This window comes from Pelmatolapia mariae, linkage group LG9, assembly GCF_036321145.2.
Source record: "Pelmatolapia mariae isolate MD_Pm_ZW linkage group LG9, Pm_UMD_F_2, whole genome shotgun sequence".
Taxonomy (NCBI): domain Eukaryota; kingdom Metazoa; phylum Chordata; class Actinopteri; order Cichliformes; family Cichlidae; genus Pelmatolapia; species Pelmatolapia mariae.
Window position 1 is genome coordinate 13,364,815 of NC_086235.1, and position 20,746 is coordinate 13,385,560.

At 39.6% G+C, this 20,746-nt stretch overlaps 1 protein-coding gene across 2 annotated transcripts in view; it reads left to right on the forward strand.

Moving 5' to 3' along the window:
- Positions 1–20,746, forward strand: part of gpr158a (G protein-coupled receptor 158a) — an 87,645-nt gene that overhangs the window by 59,162 nt on the left and 7,737 nt on the right. The window contains exons 6-11 of one of the 2 annotated variants that reach the window (XM_063483345.1): positions 5,699–5,808; positions 9,041–9,279; positions 13,128–13,266; positions 18,154–18,259; positions 20,166–20,312; positions 20,403–20,486. In XM_063483345.1, the coding sequence (XP_063339415.1) occupies positions 5,699–5,808; positions 9,041–9,279; positions 13,128–13,266; positions 18,154–18,259; positions 20,166–20,312; positions 20,403–20,486 (825 nt within the window). The remainder of the gene's footprint in view (positions 1–5,698; positions 5,809–9,040; positions 9,280–13,127; positions 13,267–18,153; positions 18,260–20,165; positions 20,313–20,402; positions 20,487–20,746) is intronic. The other variant, XM_063483344.1, reaches the window with a different exon arrangement.

Genomic DNA, 20,746 nt, shown 5'->3' on the forward strand with positions numbered 1-20,746 from the left:
TTGTTTTCTTTCATGTCATGTGCCAGCAGAGTGGGAATCAGCTACTTAAACTTTACTCCGACAGAAGTTGATTATTTTGTTAATAGCTTTACATCCTCACTTAGTGCAATGCTGGATACGTAGCTAGTACTGTGGCTCATCTGAAAAGGAAAATGTCAAAGAGATGCTTGACCCACTGGTACAAAATGCACAGAAAAGTAAACCTGTTGAACTGCTCATTAATTCAACTATTCAATCAGCCATTCCAGTGGCAGCAGCTCAGTGCATTTATGCATGTACACATGCTCAAGACAACCTGGTAAATTCTCACCCTACTACAAAAGCATGGATCTATCTGAGCTGTTGAGACTACCATTGTGGTTTTTTTTTTACATACTACTTATGTGACCAAACTAGTAAGCAAACATATGTATATGTCCCATAATATCCAACTGCTCCTTTTTAAAGGTTAGTTATTAATTGGTTAACAGGAATTTTCTCCCCTTCCACTTAATAACAGGTAAGAAGAAGATTTGTTGTTTAAAAAAGGTAGCAGCAAATTATTTTAGATTTTTGTAATTTAAGTCAAAATTCAGTGGTAAAATAGGACATAGAAAATTCCAGAACTCTTAAAAATATTCAATTGTGCATTTTTACAACGTTCAAATATTTATATTTGCATATGAAAGCTCATCTCAGGTATATGTCTGTATAAAACTTTGTGTTGTGTTGTAGCTTCCACATGATAAGACTTTGTTTTAGAGAGCAGGTGCAGAACCAGGTTGTGATAAGTCAGGTGTCTGCAGAGCCTGGAGACCAGGCCAGCAGATAAAACTTCATCATCTAGGCGTTTATCCAGCTGGGACATATTCACCTGCCTGCCTGAAAGCAAAACAAAAAAAACCTACATTATCTAAATGTCTTCACTACTAGTTGCAAAATCTGTTGCACGCAAACTGACAGAAGAACTAGCACTTTTTAAAATCGCAAATAGCGATAGGATGAGATTCAAGAAAAGCAAAAAGTAAAACTGGAAAGAGAACTGCTCAGCTCAGCTGAAGCCTTTGCTATGTTGTAGGGAAACAAGGCAAATGGGGCTGGGATAGAGGCTTGATATTAGTTCATAATTGTCTCCTTGATATTGATGTCCATTAGATAGGTATACAGTACCTCACTTGCATGCATATACACCATACACACACACACACATTCACCAATAACATTTGATCCTTTTCCATTCCTTCCCCACAACGCTGAATCCAGTATTCCCAGCACTTAACATCGATTATTAATGGAAGGTTTCAAAAGAGAAGGAGGGCAGAAACTGATCTTACTCTTTATACCCACTAACATTAAGAGAAACCTGTCTGAGGATCGGGGCCAGTAACTTCCCAGAAACCTAACTGATGGAAAGTACTGTGCCAGCACAAATTGATTGTGTAATTTCTGCAGATCATCATGAAACCTGAGGGTCATGGCAATGTTTGACAATAGTGGCTCCAAAAGGAAGTCCTCAAAATGTTGTCCAACTAGACAGCATTAAACAGCATCAACCACTACGAGTAGTTTTTTTGTTTGTTTGTTATTTTTAATTAGATAAATCATCCAAAGCAATCATCAAAATTATTTGGTGTTACCTTTTAATGTATTCATCATCTGTCATTTGAAATGTAGTAAGATGACCACGACACACCATCCATCCATTATCCAATTCACGACTGCAGGGAGAGAAGGATGAAAAGGATGTCTTACATGTTTGTACATATCCCTAACTTTTTGTTTCTTGTTGTGAGCCATTAAAATAACCAGAAGGTGAGATCGCACCATTAAAAGAGAAACTCAGACTGCTAAATGTGTAAAAAAGTTTTTTATGACAGCTTATTCAAATCATTTAAAGCCAGCCCTCAAGGGAAGAATGTGGCAGATAACACCTCCCCGTTTCCGTCTCATCACAAACAACACCAGTCTTAAAACTGGCACGTGATGGAGATTCAGATGCTATTTGGTAGTTTATCTAAAAGGGAGTCATGAGCTGTGTTTTCCCATTGTGCATTTTTGCTCCTCTTCCTGTGCCCTCTCCTGTCCCTGTGGACCCAAACGTGCGTCAGCAAGTTGCTCAGCGGCAGCCTGGCTATCTTTTTATCAGCTCCTGTTCCTCTGCTCTTTATTTTGTGAAAAAGGTAATGCATTGAGGAGCAGTCACACATCGTTATTTAGATATTTATGTTAATCCCACCTGTTAAAAAAATGCAGGTTTAGAGGCTTTTTAAAAACATATTGACAGTAGATATAGTATTAAGCACCTTGTATGTATTGAAAATGAACAGCTCAGCACTCTTTAAGTCTTTATTTTCTCAGCCGACGTTCCTTTTGCAAAATCGAGTCAAACGGATCATGCTTTGTTTGAATCAGAAGTTTCTCCACTTGGTCTTCCAGACTCTGTGAGCAGATGAAGATGTGGGCCACCGTTCTTCCCGTGGGGTCCTCTGTGTCCCTTAACTGACTCGAACCTAGTGAGCAAAAATATCCACATGCCTGCGTCTTCGCCGCTGCCTGAGGGAACGTATTAATGCCTCAGCTAATCCGATTAACATTAACAATCCCACAGGGGAAATCTCTGCACATCTGCAACGGACAGATAATTACGTTGCCTCAGATGTTTGTTTCTTTTTTCTCTCTGTTTGTTCTGGCTCTTTTTATGTCTTTGGAAGACCATCAGCGTTTTTTTACCAGCATGGATGGGCACTGTTTAGCATGCTCAGGTCTTTGTAGAAGAATCTACTCGTGAAGATGTAACATAGGAGGATGCCCTCTGTGTCTCAAGGGCAAGCTTTCTATGATGATTTTTTTTTAAATAATGCCAAGGATGGTTATGAAATGATGTATTGATGTATAAAAGGTAAATTTCTCATGAAAATGACTCTACCAAAATGGTTTCACCTCCCGTAATAGTGGCAGCAGCAGTAGTACTACTATTAGTTGTACTATAGTAATTATAATTATTGGAAAAAATAATGCTAATTAATAGAAATTTCTCTACCTGTTTCTTTCTTAGACATTTATCCATTGAGTGTTATATCTGAGACACTATGTGCAGAACATGTCAGTTGTTTTTCATTCCTAATTGCTCTATTATGCAATCATTGTAGTGTAAGGGTTGTTTACTTGTATGCTCGCAACAATATCAAAGCACTGGCTGAACCCTGACGATGTGTGTGAGGCATTTTAGGAGCGAAGCGGTGAGCGTCAGTCACTCATTATGATGTTATCCTGTTAACAGAAGGTTTCTTTCAAAGATTATCTGAGCTGAGTCGCTGTGTGTTGGAGTTCAAACAATGCACTATAGAGATGAATGCGGATTTAAATCCCTAAAGATTGGGAGACTATTCCTGGATGAGTTTCATTCTGCCAGACTGGAAGAGCTAGACATTAAATTCATCAAATCACCAACAACACTGTGATATTCATACCGGCGCTCAATATAGTCTCTTTCTTTTTTTTTTCAATTGAAAATTAAAAATCACACTAAAAAGTAGTGACAACCAATTCCAACCTGGTCAAAGTTTAGCTCAAACTTTTACCAAAGGTTGGCCAAGCTGAAACAATTATTTATAAATGAGATAGAGCACTGAAAGCACATATAACACACACACACACACACACACACACACACACACACACACACACACACACACACACACTGCTTTATCTTGCTCATAAAATGATGACTGGCAAATCACGAGATTCAAATATAGTCAGTGTTTTAAGTAATCTTCTATTGAGTTATTAAATTATTAGCATTATTAATTTTATTAGCTTGGTTCCTTTGCGATATGTGTTTGGTTCGGTCTGATTTTTTTTACTTTTTAGTGACATTTCTCAAAAGGTTATGGTTGGATTTGCATTCAGATTTTAGCAGAAATGGAACTTTAACTTTATATGTAGACCTGGATCTAGATCTGAGGATTTGGAAAATTTGACATTTTATGTCCTTTCACAAACATATGTGATAAATTAATGTCACTTGTAACAGGAAGTTTTGAAGGTATTATCTTAATGTCTTCATTATCTCATCCAGATACCCTTCTAGATTTAGGGGGTCAATCCATGTACAATGTGGAGGGAATTTTCAGCCTTGATATGCAGTGTCAACATTGTTCTTGTTATGGTTGTTAATAAAGCTTGTAAGATAATTACAAATGAGTGGTTATACCCTTAAAATGTGTCAAAGGGAAAAATATACAGTGAAAATAATTCCCAAATACAAATTTTGCTGGAAAAATATTAGTTACTGGATGTAACCGCGAGCTTAAGCTCCTTTACTTACTGGGCTTCACAGGGTTCTGACAATATGGTAAGATGGGCACCCCAACGTCAAGTATGTATAATTAATTTTACGATATGCATATACAGTAACACTGCGTGCATATTTAATAATACTAGAATATTTATAATTTCAGCTATTTGTAGTTATTTTGTTATATTTTGTAACTTTGTTATATATTCGTTTAGTTAGTTACTGTCTCATAGCAACTGTGAGCACATCATTTCCTCTGGATTTCATTTTTGGTGGTCGTGTCCACTTATTGTTCTGTTTGACACTGCCCCTTCTTGAATAGGTTATATATCAACATACCTGGACCATAAACTTTCTGAAGTTTTTATTTATTTATTTATTTTTTCATCAAGGGAATCTGATCATTGGCACATAGTTTTGCCGTACACCAACAAGTATTGTTCTAAGAAAGCAATCTTATACCTTTTACTGGAGCAAACCTTTTGTGGTTTCTGCAGCTGTCGTACATATTGTATCTGTTAGGTACTTTTTAGTGCGCAATCAGACTAGAAAAGTGCTCAACAAATGCTACTTTTTCATTATTGAGAAGCAAGCTCAGCAGCTGTTTAGCCATAGTAATTTTAGTATGGTCAAAACTTTTGATCCTTGAGTCCTAGAAGTAAGTCCAAGTGTATGAGCTCAACTGATGCCCAGACCTTTTGATCATAGCACATGATCTTCATCAGCAGATGGAGCTGCTCTTTGTAGCATATGAGAAAAAATAAAAATTTGGTGCTCTTTTTTTTTTTTTGGCCGACATGAGCAAAAAGGTCCTAGAATTCAAGCAGCATTTGATCTTTTATGTCAACACATTCATGACATCCCTGGAAACACCATCTGCTGACAAAAACCACTATAAAAAAAAAAGTTCACAGCCCCAAAACACACTGAGTTCATCTGCAGCATCGGCGATACACACTGATGGTCACTTTTGCTGTATTTTAAATTCCCTTTGATGGATGAAAGGTGGCAGAGGAAGTAGAAAAGGTTTAGAGAACACAAGCAAAATAGCTTCGTGAGTAGATTCTGTGGTGAAACAAAGCAAGTAACTGATTATAGAGGGACTTAATGTGCGATAGGATGTACAGTAAACTAAACTGCATAAACCCACTCATTCACTTGTGCGACACTAAAGGAGAACAGTTGGAGAAAACCAACATTTAAATAAGATTACTTTACTGTTTATAGAGACGTCCACTGAGAGCACAATGAGGCAGCAGCTTCCCACGAATTTAAATGTAATTTCCCAGGGAAAGAGGGCCCATTATCATTTAGATAGAAAAAACACTCACAGTTGGGTGGCTCTTTTATTTATTTATTTATTTATTTTTCAGTTTCTTTTCACGACCTTTGTTGTTCAACGCTTCTTCTGTCCTCTTCCAGGTTGGGATTCTCTACTTCCAGCCCAGTGTTTTCCGCTGCATCCTTCTGCGTTGGGTTCGACTGCTGGGTTTCGCTACCGTCTACGGGATGCTGACTCTTAAGTTGTACAGGTACTTCACCCACAGTTCGACACTGTTATCCATCCCTGGAAGCACTTATCAGATTACATTGCATCTGACCTCTTAATCCTTTGATAAAGAGTCCTGTGATGTGTCAAGGCAGCGTGTTTTTCAGCTACTTCATCACCAGGCTATACTGCCTCATTAAGTGGTAAAGTAATTAAGAAAACACGGCGCGCATTGGCCCCAAATGAGCTCCATATTTAACAAAGTCCTGAATGACAGATGCTGAGAAAAAGACAAAAACAGAACTCAGGAAGAGAAAGCATCGCCAGAGGATGCAGTGGAGTGGTGTTGGGGGGGGAGTTCTCCAGCTGTGAATAGCTGTTAATGAGACAGGGTGGTCCACTGTATTTAAAGTGACAGTGATGAAATTCTTCATCTGTAGGCCTTTTTTTGTCAGGTGAATCTGTCAAAATGCGCTAATGGAGATACTGATTAAGAGGATGTGGCTAACATGAGCTGGGGCCCAGTTCACCCTTAGAGGTGCAAGTTAACATATTGCACAGATCAATTTTTGATGGGGGGCTCATTAGTGGAGAGAGCAGTGGACACTTCATCAATGTGCGTGAAGGGCAGAGCCTAAGAATAGCTATGCCGGTGATGTGCTTGAGCAGAGTTTAACTCATGTTCCACAGTCTGTGGATTTGGCAGGTGGAATAAGTGCTGCAAATGTGATTGCTAGCAGTTTTTTTCTGCTGCGCTGCTTTGCAGGAACTCAGGAAAAAGTGTTATTTAATCATACCTCAAGGCACACTTTCTTTTAAACCAAAGTCCTGAAATAAGTTTGCAACATATTAGCATTTTTTAATAAATAATGTAAAATTTCACCCATTTAGTGAGGTGACAAACAATAAGTTTGCTTTGTTTTTTTCTTTTCTGATCACTCAGCTCTAGGGTTGGGTGATATGTAAAAATTTTCCAACCGACAATCGTCAGTCCAATAATCGACGATCGGCAATATATTCGCGTATGCGCAGACTTGTTGATGGGCGGAGCAATGTAATCATGCACGGACTGATTTGCTGTTTACAACACAGAAGACCAAACATGGATGAACTAATTTCCCCAAAAATTAGGGCTGTCAGTGTTAACGCGGTCATCACAATTAAAATTTTTAACGGGTTCAACCCATCTGGAGTGCAGAATGAACAAACTTTGGACAAACTGCCTGAAATGTGTTGACAGAGACATTTCAGGCAGTTTGATTCAGTCTGTGCTCCAGATGGGTTAATTGTTAATCGTGTTAGTCGTGATTAAGGCGTTAACGCGTTAGTCGCGTTAATGCTGACAGCACAAAAAAAATATAAAGTTGCCAATTTGGGATGAAAGAGGTAAACCTAAGGATGTAACCAAAGCGGTGTGCCACTTGTGCAGACGTATAGTGTGAACAAAGTACTCAAACACGACTAACTTGCATGAGCATGTACGTGTCCACCATGCGGCTGAGTATGCAAGGCTATCACCAACTTCTGCAGCTCCATCAACACGCATTTGGGCACAGAATTTAGGAGCGTGCATTTGCTCGCAGATGAAAAAGGGTGCTGTTAAAACAGCGCTATTATTTTTTTTTCTGTTGACTGCTTCTATTAGCTCCATCATTATTAGCAAACTTACTCATGGGCAAATAAACAAATAAATCGACCTTGTAAAAACGATTGCCGATGGGCTCAGCCTATCGTCGATAGTTGATATATTCGTCCAATCGCTCAACCCTACTCAGTTCTTTTTGTTATGTTTAGTAAGTTTAAGGCAGATAAACTGTCTTGGTTAAATTTCATGAACTAATATGGTCGAGAAAATCATCGATTCTGAGCATGTTGGAGCCAGTTCACAGGAAATGGTGCTAACAAAGGTAAATTCATCCATATAAAAAAAGAAATCTTGCTATAACTTTCTACTCTAGGGTTACCTTGTACCAGTGTTTTCAAATGGCTCAACCATCTAATAAAACTATGTTCAAGAAATATGATTTATGCAGGATAAGTAAGCAAGAGGTTACTAGTGACTTGTTTTGTCTTTTGAAGGGAGGCATGCCAGAAAAACTGAGAACCATTCCCTTAGATAGAGATTCTGGATCACAGTTAGCCTCACACAGTGAGATGTGCAGGTTTGAAGCAGTGGTTACAATAGATAGCATGAAAGATGGACACAGCCATCATGATGTGATCCAGTGCTTTTGAAGCCTCACTGCTCTCCACATAATACTATTTCTTTTATCCTGTCTTCCTTCTCTCTCCCCAACCGCCCCTCCCTGAGTCTGGTTCTGCTGGAGGTTTCTTCCTGTTAAAAGGGAGTTTTTCCTTTCCACTTTGGCCAAAGTGCTTACTCATAGGTCATTTGATTATACATGTACATTCAAGTCCTTCATTGCAGTAATATGACGTATACTTCTCATTTTGCAAGAGACAGCATGACTAGACTAATATTTGACATCAGCATCCACCATCAAGGTTAATTTTTTGCCAGGCCCACTTTTGATCACAGAGTTGACGTCGGCGTTTTCACCGTGTTTGTTTGGACACAGCAGCACATAATAAAAATCCTTTGAAAGGCTGCAATAGCACAGCAGAGCGTTTCAGTTCAGTGACTCCTATTGGCACAAGTGAGTGAAGTTCGTGTCCAAGGAGGAAGATGGGTCACACACTGACCTAAACACTTTGCATACACCCAAGTAGCATCAACAATTTATAGCCTTAACAGCCTGCATTGTTTATGTTTTTTGGAATAAAACTTTTCAAGGAAATACATCACTTTCTCTTGCATTTTGATTAAAGTGAAGATTTAAGAATGAGTGGGCCCCTTGGGATTTTCTGGCTTTTAAGTGGGCCGCAGCACTCTTGACTTTGGGAATGGCTGCTATAAAGCTTAATAAGAGTCTATGAAAATGGAAATACTAGTTTTCTGTTCAGTATTTATGTCAAACACTTAAAATTAAAGCAAAATAATCTCATATTGTGGAAGCAATATTTTTCCGATACTAATATTGCCATAGACTAATAAACCAGTGTGTAAAGCAGCTATGATGTATTTTTTGCTTAGAGTTTTTGCATGTAGAAGGTTTCAAATTCTAGCAGATATGGGAAATAAAAAGATAAATACACTCAAGGCACACTGAGTGTAGAGGTATTTCCCTCTCATGGATACTCTGTTTACTTGAAATGACGACAGGCTTACATGAAACTTTGTGAAACAGTCTCAATGTGAGCTTCTCCCTCCACAGGGTGCTGAAGGTGTTCCTGTCCCGTACAGCCCAGAGGATCCCCTATATGACCAGCTGGCGAGTGCTACGTCTGCTGGGCATCATTCTGCTCATCGTCTGCTGGTTCCTGGTGGCTTGGACATCTGCCGTCTGTCAAAACCCGGACACGAAGTTGGCTCTCATCGAGGTGGGCTACACGCCCAATGGGCTGCAGTTCAGCATGTGCCTCCTGGATCGCTGGGACTATATGATGGCTGTTGGTAAGTACCGTTACTGCCCTCTGCCTCTGCAGGGCGCTGTGAGTAGATTTAAATGTGCCGCACTCTGCATGTGCGTAGTGTGGTGAGGAAACGTGGGTTACTTGATGGACACGTGAAATTAAGAAGTGATTTGTTAGGCATGATAGCGATGGGAGTTGAAAGTGAGATGAGGGAAGAATGAGTGATGGGGTGAAGCTGGATGATTAAGACAACTCCCTTCCATGTACATTTGGAAATGTTTCCCAAAAGAAGACATTAATCCTCTCTACTGGTGCTACGCTTTTGGATGCTTTCCTGTGTTGTACACAGGAGGGGAAGGGCAACCAGCAGCAGATGAAGACAGATGAGAAATCAAAGATGCTTTGAGAGCAGCATCTCACTTTGAGCAAGTCTGCATGCTGGTTTATGTCTGCTGACTCAGGCTTCATGAGAGAGCGCTGTGGTCGTTTTAGAGTTCTGGGAAACAGATGGACCCCCAGCCGGGCCGCCATGCTGCGCTACTGTATACTGAGGACACATTTTCATTCTGTTTATTAGGAGGTAAAAATAGCTTGGCAATATGGATGTGCGGGGCAACTCTGATGCCACCTGAATGCAGCTTATAATTTACACCCACAGAGATGCAATAAATCTTTCAGATTTAGAAATCCACACCTGCATTTGCTCGCAGCAAGAGATCTAATTGTAGTATTTTCTGCTTTGCTGTGTTTCTGCGCAGAAACAATCCCATAAAAAATGAGCTCCTATCGAATAAAGACTAATTGTTAAGACCCAAGCATGCAGCGAAACTGCACTTTCAGTAGTTGTTATCACGTGCTCGCATGTGTAGGGGTAGAGGACAGTACAGGCACACCGGGATTCTTATATTAATATTGTGCAGTCTAACTTTATAAACATAAAAACAGTAAAAAGCAGTTATCAGCAGTCATGGTAAGAGAACACACTTCTTTTGCACACTCCTCTTCCTCATCCCTCACACAGCCTCTCGTGCAAATCACATGCTGGTGCGAGTTAGTTTCTTGTGACACCCATGGCAAGGTTAAATATCATCAGTCATGGGAATAACGGCGTTACTTTTTTCAGTAACGAGTAATCTAACTAATTAGTATTTCTATCGTTACAACGCCGTTACAGTTACTAACAAGAAAATGCGGTCCGTTACTATTTTTCAACAAACAGACGGTTGAAGCTGTGTTCAGCTTACCGCATCTTATATCAGTTGCACGGAAGTAGCTGTAAGTAATCTGGGTGCTACAGCTTTAAGTAGCTGCGCGCGCTCCCGCGGACGGTAGTCACGGTCACTCTAGCACAACACCTGGAGCTAAGGGGGCAAAACAATCGCATGAGTGCTGCTGTTTGACTGAGGAAGAATAAAGTATTCGTGGTAAGCCAATCACACGACCACTTAAAGATAAAGCAACAAGGTGACATATACCAGTTTATAAATTGTGTTGATAGGCCACGTAAAACCAGAGTCATGATAAACAATATACACGCGGCGTTTTTCCTCAATAGTTTCTTCACGTTTACTGTCTAAGGACAGCGCTAGCAAGCACTCTCTGCTTATGACCCCAAAAAAAACAAAAACACACAGGGGACGTTTTAGGAGTGACGGCGACAAAGAGAGAGAGCGAGTTTTGAGATGTGAGAGATTTGTGACGTTTAGCGTGTTTGTATTGTGTAGTTAATGTGTTGTCTTGTGTAGTTAGTGTGTAGTGTTGTGGATAGTTTTGTGTAGTGTGTCAGAACAATGAGGCGACTGCTGTCTCCAGGTAGAAACAGGAGTGATACACCTGCTGCTGTCAGACCTGCAGGTATCAGGCTGTGATGTTCTCCTTTATAGTGGACAGAAATTATTTTTCTGGAGTGGCAAATAATCTGTGTGGCATCTTATTGAAGAACAGCTGATTGTTCTGTAAATAGTTTGAAATGGTTATTTAAAAACTCAAGGTAAAAGGTAAATGGATGCAAATAACTTTGTTGTTTGCGAAACTTGTGCATATGATTTTAAAATTGACAATTTATATTTGCATTTAAAGTTATGAAATATGATTCAATAAACATGTTTGTGGTTGTTACAGTAAAAAAATATAACTTTTTCTACTCTGATTTTATGTTTTTTGTCTGATTTTAGATCAATTGTGTTAATACAGTATGTCAAAATGAAAACATGACTGTAAATTCAGACACGTGAGGTTGTGCTGAAAAGGATGATACCAAACAAGGCAAAGTAAATAGTTTTTAAAGGTAAAATGTGGAGGGAAAATCAAAAGTAGTTAAAAATGGCCAATTATACCCTGGACCCCAGAGGGTTAAACCATTTTTTTTTAAAGTAACGCAATAGTTACTTTTCAAGTAATTAATTACTTTTAGAATATTGTAACTCAGTTACTAACTCAGTTACTTTTTTGAAGAAGTAACTAGTAACTATAATTAATTACTTTTTCAAAGTAACTTGCCCAACACTGAATATCATAGAACACAGAAACACTAATTACATTAAAGAAATTAGTAAGTGAGTAGTAAGTATTTTTTTTAAATATTGCACCATACAACCTAGAGAGGTCTCTTTTTCTTCATGTGATATCATGTGTGCACGTTATTCAACATAATGAATATGATATGCTGCACTAAGAAGCTCATTATGATTGCTTTGGTCGCTAGTAGGTTGCCTTGGTCACCTGTAATTTGCAACGAACAGCTTGGCTGCAAATACTTGCCAACTACTACCCAAGTGATTGTAGTTAGCAAAAGTGCAACGCAAACTGGAAATGGAGAAGGCTCCCCATCAAAGTAGAAGTTTTACCTCAGCATTTCAAAAGGTGCAGCTTTTATTTTGAAGGAAAATGGTCCCAGTTTCACTAGAAGTGTTCCTACACAGGGATGAGTTAATGTCACTGGGTTAGCAGTTCTTTGTCTGCAAATCCTCGGTATAATCGGTTTCACAAAGCCCACTCTAAACTGTATGGAGGTTCATGATAGATTACAAAAAAAGAAAGTTACTGGTAACAGTGAAAGACTGAGTTATATTCTATAGAAGTTATTCTATAGAAGTTATATTCTATAACAGAATATATGTTAAAAAAAAGAAAAAGAAAAGGCTTTGAGGTAGCTAAACTTGTGAATGAAGTCTTTTAGTTGCTAACATACCAGAAACATTTTTTGTTTAACGCTGTAAAAAAATAATCAAGTACAAAAAAATTAAAAAATCTGCCCATTTTAAAGGATTAATATGCTGGAACTACTGCCACAAAGGTTGATAAATAATTTACAAATGCTCTGAATAAACCATTAAAAAATTGTTAGATTTCCCTCGTTGCTCTCACTCGCTATTTTATTTCAAGAAACGAAGAAAACTAATTTATTTCTATTGTTGTCTCGAGTAAATAGTTTTACTTACAAAAATAAAAGTTTGAGATCTAATTATTCAAAAAAAGAAGTACAACGGACAGGAAGGCGTTTACAGTAATGAGTCACTTTGCAGTGATTGTTGTTCCTATTGTAAGGAAACATGATTCACTTGCCCTCACAGGCAGCAACCTGGCGTGTTTACAGTTGCGGAGCTGGATACCTTGGAAACCTTATGTGAGGCTGCCGCGGAGGTGCACGGGGACTCATTTAATGCCCTGAGAATACAACCACAGCTGTTACAAATGAGTCTGTCGAGCAGGCCACTTTCCTGTATACGTGTGTTTTACAACCATCTGTGGCAGCTCCATGTGTGCGCTGGAGTGTGAAGTGGCTGGTTGGTTGGTGCCCATGAAAGGAGTGTGTGCCGCATTGAAATGATTTCTTGGCCAGAGCATTCGCTGTGTTTACAGCTTCTTTTTTGTTTTTTCGCTTCCCAGCCGAGTTCCTCTTCCTGCTGTGGGCGGTCTATCTGTGTTACGCCGTGAGGACTGTGCCTTCGGCCTTCCACGAGCCTCGCTACATGGCCATCGCTGTTCACAATGAGCTTGTGCTGTCAGCTATATTCTACATCATCAGGTAAGAGCTCCTCCTCCCAGTGATTTGGCACCGTGAGGTTTTTTTTTTTTGTTGAATTTTAAAAAAGAAGCAAATATATTCTATCGTATTATTGCATCATACCAGAACATTAGTAAAAGTTATATGAGATAAATAGTTTGGTTATAAGGTCAGAGAACTGCCAACATAGTCTCTTGGTTATAGCACTTCGAGTAAGACAGAATGAATCTCAAGGAAATGTCATGACAGAAAGTCTGAAAACCTTCAAACCGCGAACACGTTTTCAATCCCGTGAGGTGATTTGATGCAAATTCACACTGGGCACTGCAAACAGAGGCGAAGCCGCATTTGCACAGGTTAAAAATTTTCAACTCAAATTTGCATCGTGTTGCATAGCAAAAACCCATGATGACAATTAGAAACGGAGCTCTACAGCTCAACTCACTTTTATGCAGAGACAGGAAAAACAGATGAAGCCTTGAAGAAGGTGTGCAAAATGGCAAAATTTCCAGCTATCAGTTACATGCCTCCTCATCCTGTTGGTCGTTCAATGGTTGGTCGCTTTTGGACAATTCAGTCCTTGGTTGCCTAGGTAACCTTCTAATTTATTTGCCACCCCCTCATATGTCGATCAACATATGAGGGGGTCGCCGTTGTTGGTATTTGCTGTATTTGCTCATGCTCGAGGGGCCCACTCACTTCTCCTATTATCGCTTGAAGTTGCTGAACATCTTTGGCATTTTATGTTCTCTGATCACCACATTGCTCCGTGTGTGGACGACCCTTAGCTCAGGGGGAAAGTTTGCTTTGCATTTGGTAGCCAGCAGACCAGCAATAGTACGAAAAACATAAAAAATGTAGCCTAATCTAATGGATGAGGATAAAAATCGACTGTGTAAACAGTGCTTATATTTAGGAACCACTTGAAACTGTTAATTACATTCTTAAATAATCAAATCAAATTTTAAATGTCACTCAACAGTGCTGCACTTTGTACTGCAAATCATCATACTCATGATGTCAGATTAGTTTGCCAAGTGTTCCTTTCTTTGCAGGTTAGCATCCACACGCCTGTGGTGTACTTCATGGCACATTACTCCAGTGATTATATACTAGCTTGTTCTCTCACAGCCTGCATACAACTGTTCATTTTCTAAATCACATACTGCTGTGTAGCATCTGAGAACAGTTAACTATTGCACATGAGTAAAATAGTAATTATTTATTCAACCAGCTGGTATTTGTGGTGCAGACTAGTGAGGGAAAGGTTTTTTATCAGCTAGAAATTTCTTATATGTTATCAGTACTGCATAAGAACATTTTTGCTTTGTGTAAAGTAGTCAGTCTGTTCAGATTCTTGGTACATATGTACAGACCTGGTACAAACCAGCAGCTCTTCTCAGACACTTTGAGGTTACGGCACAGAATTGAATTATTCTGCTGCATTTTTGGTTCAGGTTGTTTGTGGTAATGGCAGGAAAGGTACTGCCCTCTTCTGGAAATGGGCAGCAGCAGCTCAAATAATTTAAAGCTACAGAGAGTTGATGAGAAGAGGGCTGAAACCGAGCAAAATCAATTAATTTAACAAAAATAACCCAAAATGCAAACCAAGAATACAGTGGTGTGATAGAAAAATCTGTGAGGTGTCTTGAAGTGAAACTGGGAAGGCTCTACTCTGGGGTCCAGTGAGACTTGTTAAAGGTGGACATAATACAAGACCTTTAAGTATCAGCAGATACGCAGGTAAACCTGTGCTGTTTGTACAGTCAGGCTGTGTTTTCTGACTCAGCACAGACAGTTTTTTGCAGTAAACTCCCACACCTGTGCTATACTGTAAGAAGCCTACAGCTTACATCATCTGTTATAATGCTATATACAAACTGAAAACGTTTTTTTAACTGATTTTCTATTTATTTATATAATAAATCTGTCTAGAATTTTTACTAAAACACTTTGAGCATCACAAATTATATTCTGTTATACTCCATACAATACTGAATTTAGAGCTTCTTTGGGTAATACTCCTCTGTCTTGAAATACGCTCCAACTTTTATTTTATGACTAACACTGATGATAACTGACAGTAACATAACTGACAGGACCAGTTAGAAGAAAAAGAGACACTTTTATTTAAGATATTTAAGATGAAGAAGTGGTTTTTTGTTTGTTTGTTTGTTTGCTTGCTTTATTTGGATGGTAGTCGGTGTCACTTTTGCCTCAAAGCGAAAAGGTGAAATTTCCAATCCAGCTCGGGACCTTTCTGTGTGCACACGTAAATGGATGTAAATCTCATGGAATAATAAAGGAAGCAAAAGCGAAGTCCAAGTTTAACAAACACAAAAATCAGAACCTTAACACTGGAATAACAGTAAGGCTCGAATCCACCCACATAGCGCTCTAAGCATAATTACTAATAAATACATTGTGTTCAGCATGCAAATGTTGTCACTTAAATTTGCAAAATTCCCTGTACGTACTGGCTCCATATTTAATATCATAGTCTGTGTTTGGGTTGTCATTTTGATGTTTATATCCTCCAGTAGATCGCCTGATTTCCGTGTACGCTAGCTCAACTCTTCTGTTCAGCTCGTAGTTAATTTTGATCATAGTGAAATCAGCCCTCTCCCTCCAGTCTACACGTCAAATAGCTGCAATGTGCAGTTTTAATAAATGAGATGTTTCAGCTGACACTGCCACAGCCGCTCCTAGCTCGAGCCGCCCTAATTGAGAGCTCAGCTCCATCACATTATTCACTAATGAACCATGTCAGGATGATTTTTTTTTTTCTAAGACAGCATCAATTACTTGAACTATTGGCAGCTTTATTATCATTCATTACCAATAAATTGTGCATGATCGATAGTTTACTGGAAGAAATGTGAGTTTTTAAGTGTTCTGATGTCTTTTTGAACATCTGGCTCTTGTGATTGCTTGGCCAGTTCTTTTAACGAGCCTCTCGAGCATTGTTGTGAGGCTTTCCTCTGCAGAAAATGGCCAGATGAGGTCCTTAATAAACTGGAGAACTGCCTGGTGTGGTGGGTTAATTCCGTCTGGTTGCCACCTGGGGCTCCAGTGTGCACTGGGGCTAGTTAAAGGCATCCGCCATCCATTTATGTTGCATGAAGAACCTGCTATTTGATCCCATAGTGACCAGTTAAAGCTCAGGCTTCCGTGTTGGCTGTGGTCATCTTCAGGTATAAGCCAGGTCCAGGTAAATGGGATGCTGGAATGAAACCGCTGGAGTCGTAGGAGTGGTGGGGATCGCTCAGTGAAATGCTGCAGGCTGAGAGGAGACAGCATGCCAGAGTTATTAAATCCTCATCTGCACACAAACTCATCACAAAACACGAAGGAGAGAAGACTTCAAAGCTTCGAGACATTTCATATGCTGGACGTTTGCCTTCATTCATGCCTCACAGCTATTACCACAGTAACTGTTTGTTAATTAGCCATTTGCCAACCTCAGCAGCGTAATGAGCCTGCTACATGACATTTGCTTGGTTAGAGGCTCTCCAGTGGTAGAATTAGCATCTAACAAGACATGCCTTCATATCCTTAGTGCACACGAGGTCTCACTGTGCTGAAAGCCTGTTAGTTCGTTCTAAATAACAGGCTGGAGCTACTCCTCTCACCACTGTTGTTTCAGATGGTAATTATCTTATTTTCCTCCAACTGCTGCAGCACAGCTAGCCCAGTGTGTTCCCGTCTGATGTATACATAGACTGAATCTTTTGACCAGATGAAGGTCACTCGTTTTTATTGTGAATCCAATTGAGCGGATGAGGAAAATATTGTGTCCTTGCTGGCACGAGGATCACCCAAGTGGAACACTGCAGGAGTGCATTTGACGACTAGACAGACACTGCTGCTAAATCTGCTGCACTGGTGGTAGCTTTCTCTCCTGCATCCATCTGTATCCAAGAGCTTTGATGCAGGTTTCACTTCAGTAGTGAATGAACACTTTAAAGTTGATGAACTATAATAAAGACGTGTCTTTGGCTATGTTCACACTGCAGGCAAAAGCGCATCAAATCCGATTTTTTGACCCTATGCGACCCATATCCGATCATGGTATGACAGTGTGAACGGCACAAATCCGATATTTTCAAATCCGATCTGGGTCACTTTCGTATGTGGTACTGAATCCGATACATATCCGATGTTTTAGAAAGCGACTGCTGTTTGAATGGTCAAGTCGCATTAAATCCATCTTTAAGTCACTGACACAAGACAGACGCCAATTGTCAGCTCCGGAGAAGCGCCCGATAAGACATCGCGAACGCTTCCTGGCCATCCAGTGTAGATGTCAGTGAAACTGTTGGGAAGACAACGTTGGAGAAACGGGAACATTTTATTTGTACTGTATAATCTGCAGATTCTGACAGAAACCTGCAACTATCCTTTGAAGCACCGCTCCTCTAAAACAGCAAAAAGGATAATTATTAGGTTATTTACATTATTATGTAAATAACAAAATAACTTAAACCAAAAATTGGGAAAAGTAAAGTCCGAAGTCTTTATATTAAGGGCCATCAGTCAAACAATATTGTTTGCTCTGGGTCTAAACAGAGCGCGTTGTGTGTGACGTCTTCTTTTGCGCATGCGGGCCGCTTTGAGGGTTCACACTAGAGCGCATTTGCTGTCGCATTTTATTTGTAGTGTGAACAAGCAGACAAAAAAATCGGATTTGATCAAAAAATCGGAATTGAGCATTAAGACCTGCAGTGTGAACGTAGCCTTTGTGTCCAAATACTTTCCTGGTTTATGTAATGAGATTTAGCAGGTTGAATAGTGATTCTGAACAGCTTTATAGATATATCAGAATATAAGAAACTGAAATCCTATCGGCAGTCAATGAAATTGACTAACATCAGCTTCACATCTGGATTTCTGTCTTTATTTTTACAGGTTCACTCTTGCTCCTGAGCTGCATCCAGACTGGATGCTGCTCCTGTTCTTCACCCACACTCACCTAACTGTCACTGTCACCCTGGGTCTTCTACTCATTCCTAAGGTAACCATTTCAATGTATGCAATACATTCATAAATGTATGGAAAAGATGGATGTAGTATCTAATTGAATTTAAGTTTATTTATATAACGTCAAATCCCAACAACAGTTGCCTCATGATGCTTTATATTACAATAATAATTGTAGTTTGTGAACCATCACTGTGAGACCTCAGTTTCAGCAGCCCTGAATCACAAGCACCCCTCCATGCTCACAGAGTAGCAGCTTGTATAGATTTAGTCTATGAGGCCCTAAAAAAGTCGCTAGGGTGATATGTATATTCACCAACCAGGTAGTGAGTAGTTACTGGAGGTTATTTTACTTGTTACTTCGTGGTGTAATAAAAACCTGCTTGTGATTGCTTTGGTCGCTAACAGATTGCCATAGTCAAGTCAGTGTCTTGCATGCAAACTATGGTCAATTTTGGCAAACTGCTAGCGATCAATGAAATCACAAGGTTTTTGGTGCAGCAACCACTCGGCAACCAGCTGGGGTATATGCATTTTTCCAAAGGTTGCTATGGAGTCGCTGACTGGTCTCTTGACCTATGGTGACTGGGGCCTAAAATAGTGTGTATTCATAGAACAAATCAGCAGTAAGCACTCTGAGTATCTGTTGGGCTTATTTCCAGTTTTACGTCATGCAACCTAGGTCAGTTAGCCTTAAAGTTCTTATTAGTTCAAGTTCAAGCTCCAAAACTTTACAGTAGCATTCCTCTCCAGCTGAAAACATCTACCGACCAGTTTCATATAAAAAGATACCTTTTCTCATTGACTTTTTCAATATTGGATCATTTTACAACTGCGCCTTTTTTGAAGACTATTTGCCCTTATTTTATTTTCTATACTATGTATAATTTCTTTTTCTAAATTGTTTTTAAGTAGCTTTCTTTTACTTTGACTTTTACTTGTTTTCTTTTTTTTATAATTACTTGCTGTGCAGCACTTTGACAGTATGCAAGAGAGGTGAGGAAGAGAGTGCAGGCAGGGTGGTGTGGTTGGAGATGAGTGTTGGGGGTGATTTATATCTGAGGGATAGCAGCAAGAGTGAAAGGGAAGGTTTACAAAACAGTAGTGAGAATGCTATGTATGTATGTTTCATGGCATTGACATTGGCACTGACAAAAACAGGAGGCAGAGCTGGAGATGTTAAGACTTTCATTGGGACGTAATTAGAAATGACTACATCAGACAGACAGCTCAAGTTGAGCAGTTTGGAGACAAAGTTAGAGAGGCAAGACTGGTTTGTGTAGAGGAGAAATAGTGGATTATTGGATGGTGAACATGGATCTGGCAGGCAGGAAATGCAGAGGGGTGATGTGATAGAGGAGGACACTAGAAATAGGGTGAAATGGAGGAAGATAATTCCCTGTGGACACCCCTAAGGGAAGGAAAGAAGAAGAAGGAGAAGAATCTGTGCAGCACTTAAGTATCATTTAAATGTTCTACTGTATATGAGTAAATTGCCTTAACTTGGCCATTCAACTTGCCCCCACTGGCCCAGATTTAAAGCACTTCACCATTGGCTTCACCTTTCATATGTAGCCTGTGCTTACATGCTGCTTTACTTGTAATTTAGCTCCTTTGGTATTAGATGCTGTCCAGCATTTAGGCATTACCAATTTAAGATATTGTTATTATTGTTGTTTTTATTCTTACTTTTTATTTTATTCATTATCTTTCATGGTGGTCTTTATTTTCATCAGTAAAATATAATGTTTTATATTTGCTATATAGACACGTAAATACATACTAATGCACTAAAGAACTGTTTCCATCTTCTTGAATAATGTTAGGTTAAGTAAGTAAGCTATATATGTATATTGTGATTTCTGCATTGTTTGCCCTTCCTTGCTTAAGAAATGTTATGGAAACAATCAGTGTTGACCAATTTTACCGCCCTCCATCAGTTCCTGTTTGCTGGCACCCACATGAGAGACGATATCGCGTCTGAGGCCTATGAGGACGAGTTGGATATGGGTCGCTCTGGATCGTACCTCAACAGCAGCATAACGTCAGCGTGGAGTGAGCACAGCCTGGACCCTGAGGACATCAGGGTGAGGGGTGTTTCCACCAACTTTTACATTTCCATTGTGTACCTTTTGAATCCTCCAAAAATACTGAGCCATGGCAGTTTTTTATTGCAGACACCAGACGAAATGGGCCATCTCAATTCTATTAATGGCTGTGGCATAAGGTCTTGCGACAGCCTTTGGGAAAAACGTGCCAACGTGAGCAGAGATATCTGTTTGTCTGTTAGAGCTGAAGAAGTCTCTCTACCAAAATATTTGGGTACCTTAAGCCTGTAATCTAGAGGAGGGGGTTTTATGATGACATCCAGGTGTTTGGGAGCATTCACTGTCACGGATGGAAATGCAGATTGAAATCCAACTGATTCAGGATCTGAGCTTAGAGGCTGTTTCAGACCTAACACTAAAAGACACTCCGTTTTCTTATTTGACGCTGTCCTAAACTGTCCCGTCTTTGCTTT